General features: G+C 37.7%; 1 protein-coding gene across 1 annotated transcript; it reads right to left on the reverse strand.

Annotated features, from left to right (window-relative positions):
• Positions 1–8,465: 8,465 nt before the first annotated feature.
• LOC116126972 lies at positions 8,466–9,032 on the reverse strand. The gene has a single exon (XM_031412640.1). It carries the CDS (start codon positions 9,030–9,032, stop codon positions 8,466–8,468), a length of 567 nt encoding a protein of 188 aa, XP_031268500.1.
• Positions 9,033–12,093: the final 3,061 nt, after the last annotated feature.

The following is a 12,093-nucleotide window of genomic DNA, read 5'->3' on the forward strand; positions in this document are numbered from 1 at the left end:
GATTGGCTTTGAATCATGACCTCTTTCAAGTCGCATAATGCTTCTGATCGCATGCTTATTTGGTCGCATGAATTCCTTCCTGCATCGCTTTTAGGTCATATTACCTCCTGGTCACTTCTTCTAGATTGCATGCTTATTACAACACATGCTCTTGAGATCGTTACGAATCACATCCACTTCAGCTTGCATCCATCTTGAGATCATTACAACACATGCACATTTGATCGCAAACTTCATATCGAGCAAGCCTTTAGATCACATCATCATGTTTCTAGCAAGATATCACTTGCTTTAACAATTACAAAAATACCTTTCCGATTCTTGTTAAAAAAGAAAAAAACATAATAAATACAAGTAATACACTATACAAAGAGGATAACCAAACACTACCAATCACAATTAGAGGCCAAGAAATTTTCACATGGTTCAATAAATTGGCCACATAGATCAAAGGTAAAGATTTTGCTATATAAAGAGAATGGTAAAGATACAAAAATCACATTGATCCAATATTCTAGGGATCTTTTTCTATTTCAATTTTTTCCTGAGAAGAATTTAACTATCTCAGAAGTGCATAGTTATACAGTTATGAAAAAGGAAATAGGAAACTGTAAAACTTCTTTATTAGAAACTACTTCTTTGAGACACCAGATCAAAACAAGAAAATAGATACAAGTAATCTGCTTGTTACAATTGTCACTTTGACAATGTACAATAATCAATAAATAAATACCTGAAAGAAGTTCAAAAGTTCTAGGGATCTTTTGGAGTTACAGAAAAAAAAAAAAAAAAAAAAAGAGGGGATGGAATTGGAATGGTTACTATTTTTCTGTTAGCAAATTGGTATTTATGAAGAGCATAAGAAGGAAATTAAGACCTTTGGATGCTCAAAATATTATAAAATCCAATGGAGCAATGCCAAGTTTTGAAGTCACAGAATTAATAAATATTTTAGTGACCAATTATTATATGTACAGAGATGAACAAAATTTAAATCCTGAGGATCTGTTTGAATGTAGCTTTCTTTACATATACACGGAGTAAGAAGTAATCAAACTTGAATATTTTAATAATCAATGCAACAAGTCTTTCTATCAAATCAACAACTTTTTAGGAACATGTAAGGTTAGCAAAATATAACCTTTCAAAACCTAAGATTCTAGTCAGCAAATTGCACAAAACAATAAAAATATCTTAAGGAAAAGACTAAAGTCAAACAGAAGCACATCTACGATGAACAAGCAAAAACTCAATAAAAGTCAAACAGAAAGAGAAGATTGGAACAAATTTTTTTACAAAAGTGACTGCTCTCAACATTGCCTATCAAAAGAAAGAACCAAATGGGAAATCCTCATGCTTTTGTTATACCTTATCCAGCACAAGGTCATGTTATTCCTTTAATGGAGTTCTCACAAAGCTTAGTCAAACATGGCTGCAAAGTTACATTTATAAACACATACTATAATCATAAGCGGCTTACCAGTGCATTGACAATGAAGGATGGTATAGGGAACCAAATTCATCTTGTTTCAGTTCCTCTAGGACAAGAACATCCAAAGATTATAATCAACTAGATAAGTGTTTTGAAGCAATCTTATGGTTCATGCCGCAGAAAGTTAAGGAGCTGATTGAAAGAATTAATGCAACAGAAAGTGATAAAATCACTTGTGTTGTTACGTATCACCTTCTGGGATGGGCCATGAAAATTGTAGTGGAGAAAGGTATCTGGGGATTTGTTAAAGAGTGTGATATTTTGCTGGAAACTGATTTGCAATTAAAGTTTGTATTTTTGGTGCCAAGTTAGGGTATGGTAAAGGCTGTCTGTCAATGCTAGATTTTGGTTGATTTTTTGAATGTATTATGTGATGTTTTTAGGTGATGACAGTCGGTAATTAAGGCCAATATATGTCATTGTAAATTTGTATTAGTTAGGGTTGTTTAGAATGCATTGTATTTGAAAAAATTTCTCACTGTAGAGTGGTTGTAACAGTGAAGAAACTTGTGTTTATATTCCCCTGTTAATGAACGAAAACAAAGCAGACATGAACTGAAAAATTTCTCTCTTTTCAACTCTCTCTTTCATGCATGTTAACCTTCTTTCTCTTAGTATAACCAGACTAAAAAACCTACAATTGGTATCAGAGCCAACATTGATCTTTCAGGACCCAAAAACAACTATACGTGAGATTTCTCATGGCATCAAACCTAACTCCATTTTCTTTACATATCTTCAATGGTGATCAGTTCCATGTTTGGGTTGTCAAGATGAAAAACTACTTGAGAAGCCATGGTTTGTGGCAATATGTGGAGAAGGAGAAGCAAGTTCCTCAGCTTGGACCAAACCTGACGTTGAACCAGATGAGAATCCATGAAGAAGAGGCAGCCAAAGCTCCAAGAGCTTTGTCATGTATACACTCGGTTGTCATTGACCAAGTCTTCTCCATAATCATGGCGTGTGAGACCCCTAAACAAGCTTAGGACATCCTCAAGGAGGAGTTTGGAGGGAGTAGCCAGACTCGCAACATGCAAGTCTTAAATTTAAGGAGAGAATTTGAGGTGCTCAAGATGTAGGAGGCTGAATCTGTCAAGGAGTATGTGGATCGACTTATGAATGTGGTGAACAAAATTAAGTTGCTTAGAGAAGAGCTGACTAATAAGATTATAGTGGAGAAGGTCCTGATTAGTTTGCCTGAAAGGTTTGAAGCAAAAATTTCATCTCTAAAAGACTCTAAAGACCTGTCCCAGACCAGCTTGGCTGAACTAGTTCACTCACTTCAAGCCCAAGAGCAGAGAAGGCTGCTGACGCAAGAAGAGTCAAATGAGGCAGCCATGGTTGCAAGTTAGAAAGGAAGATTATACCAAAGGGAAGCCAAGAAATATGTTGGTGAGAAGAAGGGAAAAGAGAAGAGTAAGTATCAAGGAGGAAAACGTGGTGGAATGAAGTCATTTCCTCCATGTTTGCACTACAAAAAAAGGAACCATCTAGAAAAAAGGTGCTAGTTCAGACCTGGCATACAATGCAGGTCATGCAAACAATTCGGTCACATAGAAAAAATGTGTAAAAATAAAAGAAATCAGCAGGACCAATAGGCTCAGGTGGTGGAGGTTTAACAGCCAAGTCCAGAAGCTGAGTAGCTCTTTATGGCCTCATGTTCGAACCAGATGATGTGTGGTGATGTCTGGCTGATTGACAGTGGTTGTACAAACCACATGACTCCAAATCTAGCAAGTTTCGTGTGACAAGTCCTAACAATCTAGAGTCAAGATTGGAAATGGAAGATTTGTAGAAGTCAAGGGAAGAGGTAAGGTTGCTATTCCAACTCCATCAGGTACAAAATACATTTCAAATGTCCTTTATGTGCCTGAAATTAATCAAAGTTTGCTGAGTGTGGGCCAAATGTTAGAGAACTACTCTTTGCATTTTCAAAACATGTCATGCATTTTAGTTGATAATCTTGGCAATGAATTGATGAAAGTGAGAATGTTAGGAAAAACTTTTCCAATTGAGTGGAGAAAATCAGTTTCACAAGCCTTGTCTAGCAAACTTGATTGTCACACCCGCGGCCCCACACAGGAGTTCCTCGCGGTGCCCACACAGGTATGTGACTCACTAGGTACCATTGGGCTAGCTAGCCCAATAGTACTCACCATGCTTTCCAATTGACTATAGCCCCTTGGTCTTGGGTTTAAGTGGTGGGGGAGGCGAAAGAAATCCCTTGGGGGGACAGTACCTAGTGAGTCATGTACCTGTGTGGGGCCGCGGGTGTGACATTGATAAAACTAAAATTTGGCATAAAAGGCTTGGTCATTTTCATTACATTGGCCTTAAGGAGATGAAGAGGAGATGCCTTGTTCAAAACATGCCTGAAATTGAGGAGAAAGAAGGAGTGTGTCAAATCTGTCAAATGGGCAAACTTAGTAGACAACCATTTCCAACAAGCCAAGGCTGGAAAGCTGCTGAAAAACTTCAGCTCATACACATAAATATGTGTGGTCCCATGCAAGTGTCTTCCTTAAATGGCAGTAAGTATTTCCTTCTGTTTACAGATGACTTTTCTAGGTTGTGTTGGGTGTATTTCTTGAAGCAAAAAGATGAAGTGGCAGTAATGTTCAAGAAGTTTAAGCAAATGGTGGAGAATCAAACTGGTCTAAGCTTGAAAACTGTTAGGAGTGATAATGGTGTAGAATACACCTCAAACCAGTTTAAAGAATTGTGAAAGAATTGTGTGTGGGAGCTGGAATAAAGCATCAACTGAGTAGTCCTTACACACCACATCAAAATGGTGTGAGTGAAAGGAAAAATAGGACCATAATGGAGATGGCAAGGTGTATGCTGTTTGAGAAAAAACTTCCTAAATTTTTCTTGGTAGAAGTTGTAAATACAGCAGTATATTTGTTAAATAGGCTGCCAACTAAAGCCCTTGACAACAAAACTCCATTTGAGGCTTGGTATGGAGTAAAGCCAAGCATTGACAACCTCAAAGTGTTTGAAAGTATTTGTTATGCGCACATACCAACTGGCAAGAGAAGAAAACTAGATGAGAGGGCTGAAACTTGAATACCTGTTGGGTACAACAACTTGTCTAAAACATATAGGATTTATAATCCTAAAACAAAAAACTTTCTGGTCAACCGAGATGTGAAGGTAGATGAAGGATCTCTGTGGAATTGGGAAATAAATGAAGTTGAGAAGAGTAAGATGCTGGAGTAAGAAAGAGATTTGACAGAAAACCCAGATGCTTCAGATTTCAACTCAGATTCTAAAGCAGATTCTCCAGTCAAGGGAATAAGGACTTTGGCAGAGATTTATGAGAAATGTAACATGGCTTTGATAGAGCCAACATGCTACTTTGAAGCAACCAGAGTAAAAGAGTGGAGGGCAGTAATGGAAGAGGAATTAGGCATGATTGAGAAAAATGTCACTTGGGAACTGGTGGACAGACCTGTTGGGAGGAAAGTTATTTAGGTGAAATGGATTTATAAGAAGAAATTGAATACAGATGGTTCAGTTAATAGGTATAAAGCAAGGCTTGTAGTAAAGGGTTATGCACAGCAGTTTGGGGTAGACTTTTCTGATACTTTCGCACCTGTTGCAAGGCATGACACAATCAGACTTCTACTTGCGCTTGCAGCCCAATTCAAGGGGAAAATTTCCCAACTTGATGTGAAGTCTACCCTTTTAAATGGGTGGCTTGATGAAGAAATCTTTGTAGAGCAACCTGAAGAGTATGAAGTTGAAGGACAAGAGGATAAGGTGTATCTCCTTAGAAAGGCCTTGTATGGCCTAAAATAGGCTCATATGGCCTAGTACAGTAGGATCAATGAATACCTAGTGAGTTTGGGGTTTGCAAGGAGTCCAAATGAGCATACACTATATGTTAGAGAGATTGGTGAAGATAGAACATTTGTATCTTCTTATGTATTCTGCTTCTGCTGTGGACTGAGCAATGGTGTCTTGCTTCTTGGAAAGCCAGCATATAGCTCCTGAATTCAAGAAGAAAACATAGCTTGATGTACTTCTTATATCATCAATGCATCCAGCCCAGTCACTGTCAGAGTACCTAACAAGCTGCAAATTTTCAGTCTTCTTAAACCATACACCAAGCTCAGCACTTCCCTTAATATACCTCAGCACCCTCTTGGCTGCCTTGAGATGGATTTCACTCGGGTTGTTCATGAATCTGGAGAGAATACTTCTTGCAAACATTAAGTCTAGTCTAGTGGTAGTCAAATATAGTAGGCACCCGATCAGACTTCTATACATTTTTTCATCAATCTTCACAGCCTCATCATCTTTGCTCAGCTTCAAATTTGCAACCAGAGGAGTGTCAACTGGTTTGCACCTGTCCATGTCAAACTTATGTAGAAATTCATTGGCAAATTTCCTTTAGCTAACAAATATCCCATGCTGACTTTGGTGGATCTCCATTCCAAGAAAATAAGACATTTCCCCAAGATCAGTCATTTCAAATTCATTGTGCATGGCCATCTTAAACTTCTCTAACTGAATTGAGCTGCTCCCCATGATGATTAAATCATCAACATATAATGACATTATAGTGAATTCCCCTTCCAACCTTCTCACATATAGTGTCTATTCATTTGGACTCCTTACATATCCCAAGTTAACCAAATGATAATTGATTCTACTATACCAGGCTCTAGGAGCCTGGTTTAGGCCATATAGAGCCTTCCTCAGCAAATAGACTTTGTTCTCCAGCCTTACCACTTCATATCCCTCCGGTTGCACCACATAAATTTCCTCATTGAGCCAACCATTTAGGAAACAGACTTGACCTCTAGTTGATAGATTCTCCACTCAAATTGGGCTGCCAAGGCAAGGAGAAGCCTAATTGTGTCATGCCTGGCCATGGGTGCAAATGTATTCGAGAAGTCTACTCCAAATTGTTAAGTAAACCCTTTAACAACCAACCTTGTTCTATGTTACACTGATCCATCAGGTTTTAGCTTCCTTTTGTAAATCCATTTGACTTGGATTACCTCCTAGTTGCAAGTCTATCTACCAATTCCTAGGTGCCATTCTTTTCAATCATGTTTATCTCCTCTTACATTGCATTCCTTCATACCTCTGACTTAGCAGCCTCCTTGTAGTTTGCAGGTTCAAGTAAGGCAACATTACACCTCTCATAAACTTCTGCCAGAGGCCTAGTACCACGAACTGGAAAATCATCATTAGAATCTGTCTCTTCTGGATCATCATGTCTGCCTACTGCTGTGTCTGTCAACTGCCCTCTTGAGTCTTCTTCAACCTCATTTTTCTCCCAGTTTCAGAACCCACTTTCATCTACTTTCACATCTCTAGTGATGTGAATTTTCTTGGTTGCTGGAACATAGACTCTATAAGCCTTGGACTGCTTACTATAGCCAATAAAGATCTCTATCATGGCTTTGTCATCTAGTTTGCTTCTCTTGACCACTGAAATGAGTGCATGTCATACACTGTAAAAAATTCTTAGATTTCCAACCGTAGGCATCACTCCATACCAAGCCTCATAAGGTGTTTGATTAGCTAAGACCTTGGTGTGAAGCCTATTAAGCAAATAGACCCTTGTGTTTACTACCTCTCCCCAAAAGGACTTGGGCAACTTCTTCTCAGCAACCATGCACCTAGCCATCTCCATAACAGTCATATTCTTCCTCTCACTAACTTCATTCTGCTGTGGAGTATAGGGACTGCTAAACTGATGCACAATTCCAGCCCGCCTGTAGATTATTTCAAACTCACTAGAGGTGTACTCACTCCCATTGTCACTTCTTATAGTTTTGATGCTAAGTCCAGTTTGGTTTTCAACTTGCAGCTTAAATCTTTCAAACATAGCTGCAACTTCATTTTTCAGTTTCAAAAAGTAAAGCCAGCACATCTTGGACCAGTCATTAATGAATAAAACAAAATATTTGCTTCCATTTAGTGATGGTGCCTACATAGGTCCACACACATTTGTGTGGATAAGTTGGAGCTTCTCAGTCGCTCTCCAGGCTTTGTTTACAGGGAATGGTTGTCTACTCATCTTGCCAAGCTGACAGGTAGCACATACAACCTTAGTCTCTACAATTTCTGGTAGACTGTAGACCAATTCTTTGGTTTGAATTTTCCTAAGAGCATGATAATTGAAATGGCCTAATTTTTTGTGCCATAATACTGACTCATTTACATCAGCAGTATAGGCTTTAGGTTCTGGTTTTTTCAACCTAATAGGGAAGCTTTTTCCCATCATTCTAACCCTTATTAACTCACTACCTTCATTGTCCAGGATTGTGCAGGACTGATCCTGGAAATGTAGGACATAATTCATTTCTAACATTTGTCCTACACTAAGCAAATTATGACTTATATCAAGTACATACAAAACATTAGGAATTAGTTTGATACCTAACCTTATTTGCACAACAACATCTCTTCTCCCTTTGATAGCTACAAACTCCCCATTTCTAACTTTAACTTTGGAATGGTATGACTTGTCCAAGTTTACAAAATCGTCTAAGTTTGCTGTCATATGATTAGTGCAACCATTGTCTATCAGCCATGCATCATTATAAACCTAAACTGCACAGCATGAAGCCACAAATAATTGCTCAGAATCTGAATTTGGCTGCTGATCCTCAACAATCTGTGCTGCCTGTGGTGGTTGGTTTGGCTTGTTCTTGCACACTTTTTCAATATGGCCATATTGCTTACATGCTTTACATTGGATATTAGGTTTGAACCAGTATCTCTTTTCAAAATGGCCCTTCTTCTTGCTGTGAGAACACAATGGAAACTCTCTCATTCCACTTGGTTTGCTCCATTGGTTGGCCATTTTCTCCTTTCCCTTCTTATCTCTGACAGGCCTTTTACTTCCTCCCTGACCAGGTCTGCCTTTAAATCCTGCCACCATTGCACCCTCACTTGAATCCTCTTGCCTCCACAATCTCCTTTGCTCTTGAGCTTGCAAAGCATGCACCAATTAAGTGAGTGTAATTTGAGACAAATCCTTAGAATCCTCAAGTGAAGAAATCTTGGATTCAAACCTCTCAGGTAGACTAACTAGAACTTTCTCCACTATCCTCTTATCTGTCATTTCCTCTCCCAACAACCTGATTTTATTCACTACATTCATCAACCTATCTACATACTCCTTTACTGATTCTGACTCTTGCATCTTCAGCATTTCAAACTCCCTCTTTAAGTTCAATACATGCATGTTTCTTGTTGTATCACTACCACCAAACTCCTCCTTGAGTTTATCCCATGCTTCCTTGGTTGTCTCATATGCCATGATTCTTGTAAACACAAGTTCAATTACAGCTGCATGGATATGTGACAAAGCTCTAGGAACCTTAGTAGCTTCCTCTTCATGAAGTTTGATCTGATTCAGAGTGGGGTTTGGCCCCAATACTGGTGGCTGTTTATTCTCTTCAACATACTGCCATAAACCTTTTCTCCCCAGAAAGGTTTTCATTTTGATAGCCCACATGTGATATTGCTCACCGTTGAAGATTGGAGGAGTAAGAGAGGTTGTGTGTTGTGCCATTGAATCAGGCTGTGTGGAGTTTGATAGGTGGTTTCACCGTGACAGAGGTTGAGAAATTGGATGAAAAGTGATGAGTGTATTAGGCCCTTAAGATCAGCTATGGCTTTGATACCAATTGTTGGTTCAGATTGTTAACCGGAGAGTGTGAAGAGAGTGTTTTGCAATGGATAGAGACGGCTTAAACTGGAAAATATGTGCATTGTTTCATTCATTGAACATGGGATACATTTATACAGAAACATCCCACTGTTCTTACCTAAAGCAAACTTGCAGTGGATTAATGTATTACATTTGAATTTTAAATAAAAACATACACCAAAACATGTCTTAATCTCAACTAAACATGTCATACAAATGTCACTCCACTGTACCAAAAATTTGCTGCATCAACTACTGCATCCTAACCAAAACAGAACAGTTGGCGCCAAAACACTTTTGAAACCTCAGCTGAATGATGTTGCATTTCCAGCAGGTTATCACCATCTTCATCAGTTGGAAGTTTTAGTTATGGTTTTCTGTCTTTACAAAAACCAAGACATATAAAATCTGCAGGTAGCCATGGATAACTTGAGATTTGTTGAATCTTATTATGCAATGTGCATATTCTGCAGAAAAAAATATTTAAAGTTTTCAGAAAAATAAAATAAAATCCGACTTGAATAGGCTTCATATGATAGAAGGAAAAGCCATTTAGAAACAACAAATTAGGTACCTGGTGCATCTACAACTTCTAATATCAGGTTTGAGATTGCATCAGAATTTATTAAATTAGTTCAAGAAAAAGATTGTTTTACAATTTTCAACCAAAATTAAATGGTTTCAATTCTTGTCATTTTTTCTAACTTGAGTTTACAAAAGCTATATATAAACTGTCTGTTATACAGTTGACATAAAATCTTGAGAAGCCACAGAACTTTGGTCCCATATTTTAGATAAAGTAAATCTCAGAGTGAAAAGTACAGTAAAGACGAATTGAATGGGGACAATGTAACAGTATCTTCAAAATATGCTTTTTTTTTTCTTCTTTACTTTATCCCTAAGAAAGTGATAACACTCCAGAAAAAGAATTTGCAGAGCAAAAGAAAAACCAACATGGGAAATCCTCATGTTTTGGCTATACCTTTTCCATCACAAGGCCATGTTAATACCTCTTATGGAGCTGTCACAAAGATTAGTGAAACATGGCATCAGAGTTACATTTGTAAACACAGATGATAATCGTAAGCGGATTGTGAATGCATTGGCGATGAAGGATGATAAAGGGAATCAGATTCATCTTGTTTCGGTTGCGCTGAGACTGGAATCTCCAGATATTATAGAGTCAACCAGAACAGCTTCTTGAAGCAGTCTCAAGGATTACGCAGAGAAAAGTTGAGGAGCTCATTGAGGAAATTAATGCGTCAGATAATGATAAAGTCACTTGTGTTCTGGCTGATCCCCTTCTTACTTGGTCCTGGAAATAGCAGAAGAGAAGAAAATCAGGCGAGCCATTGTGCTGCAGCCACACAACTGGTCTAAAGACCTAGCATCCAAAATTTGATTGATGAAGGAATTATTGATGATGATGGTAAGATAATCTGTTACTCACTCTTGCAAGTTGTGCAATAGTATTATATCAAATTTCACTAATATATCAGACTTCCTTAATCATATTTATTTAGGTTAAGTAAAATTAAACAATAGGAATTTCCCAAAAGATTTTGCAGAAATTCAAAAAATGAGAATTAGAAATTCTGTATCTTTTAAGGACTTCCAGCTGAATTATAAAGGCTTTAGTTTCCACCTAGTTCATTGAAGTCAGCTGCAAAAGTCTTTTGCCACCATTCTATTCTTTCCAAGAACCATAAGATATATTTTCTTTGGACTTAAACATGTGAACAGTTGGTAGTGCCTTGATTGATTCTGATTTTGATTTCCTTTCCAGGAACTCCAAAGAAAGAGATGTTTCAGTTGTCACCAACCATGCCTGTCATGAGCACAGCGCACATAGGATTTATCATGCTTGAGAATATTGTAAGAAACAACCCATCAATAAAATTGGCAGAGTGGGTGCTCTGCAATTTAACTCATGACCTTGAGCCTGCAGCATTTAATTTTTCTATCATATACTTCTGGTTGCAAAAATCTGCAACAAATAATCTGTATCTGACGTAGAACGTCTGGCAGATGAATTTATAGAGCGGGCTGAACATCAGAAGTCCATGCGTAAAGCCCAAAGGGCTAAAATGAACATGCCTCATTCAAACGACCATAACTTTTGATCCGGGAAGAGTTACGAGGCCTGTAAGATACCGTTGAAAAACTTATTTCGAGCCCGTCGACGAAATTTAGTTAGTCGGAGGTCATTTTCGAGGTCAAAATCTACCGTTTTGGTGTGTTTCGGGGCTGTTTTAGTTATTTGCACGTTTTTTCCTATTTTATTTCGGATTTTCTTGTTCTAATTGATTTAGTTTTTGTTTCCTTTTATTATTAGGAGTCTTATTAGGGTTAGTTGTCACCTTATATAAACTTATTTTTCGTTTTGGAGACCATTCAATGCATTATTAAGATTTTTCTTCAGATTTCACAATTTAAGTTTCTGGATTAAGACTTGTTTATTAGTTCTAAAAGTGTAGTCAAGTGTTATCCTTGTTTATTCACGTTAACTCACTGCGTCAGTATCCTCGTACTCTTTATTTTATTAGTGATGGTACAATGTTCACAAAATGAAAAAAAGAAACATCACTTAGAAGAACCCATAAAAGAAGAATACTATAATAGCAAACAATATGCAAGACACTTCACATGTTTGGACTTTGTGTCAAAGTTCATCCTTTGTCTTCATTCCTGATATTTTAAATGCTTGAATTATCATTTATCTCCATGTCTTTTTTTGCAAGTTGTAATAATAAATTCCCATGTGAAGCAGGATTTTTCTTTTAATAAACTCCTAGCTTGATTCCAAGGATCGGGCCCACGTGAAAGCCACTATGAAGCTACAAATTATTGAGTAAATGCTCCGGCAAGCTGCCCTATAACTATAATAGAGCAAAGTATTCTTGAATCTCCAGAAAAGAACCAA

The sequence above is a fragment of the Pistacia vera genome, unplaced genomic scaffold, assembly GCF_008641045.1.
Source record: "Pistacia vera cultivar Batoury unplaced genomic scaffold, PisVer_v2 Contig188, whole genome shotgun sequence".
Classification (NCBI taxonomy): Eukaryota; Viridiplantae; Streptophyta; class Magnoliopsida; order Sapindales; family Anacardiaceae; genus Pistacia; species Pistacia vera.

Excerpts from the sequence above, each read along its gene's own strand:
- LOC116126972 (XM_031412640.1), bottom strand. The coding sequence starts at position 9,032 with ATGGCACAACACACAACCTCTCTTACTCCTCCAATCTTCAACGGTGAG.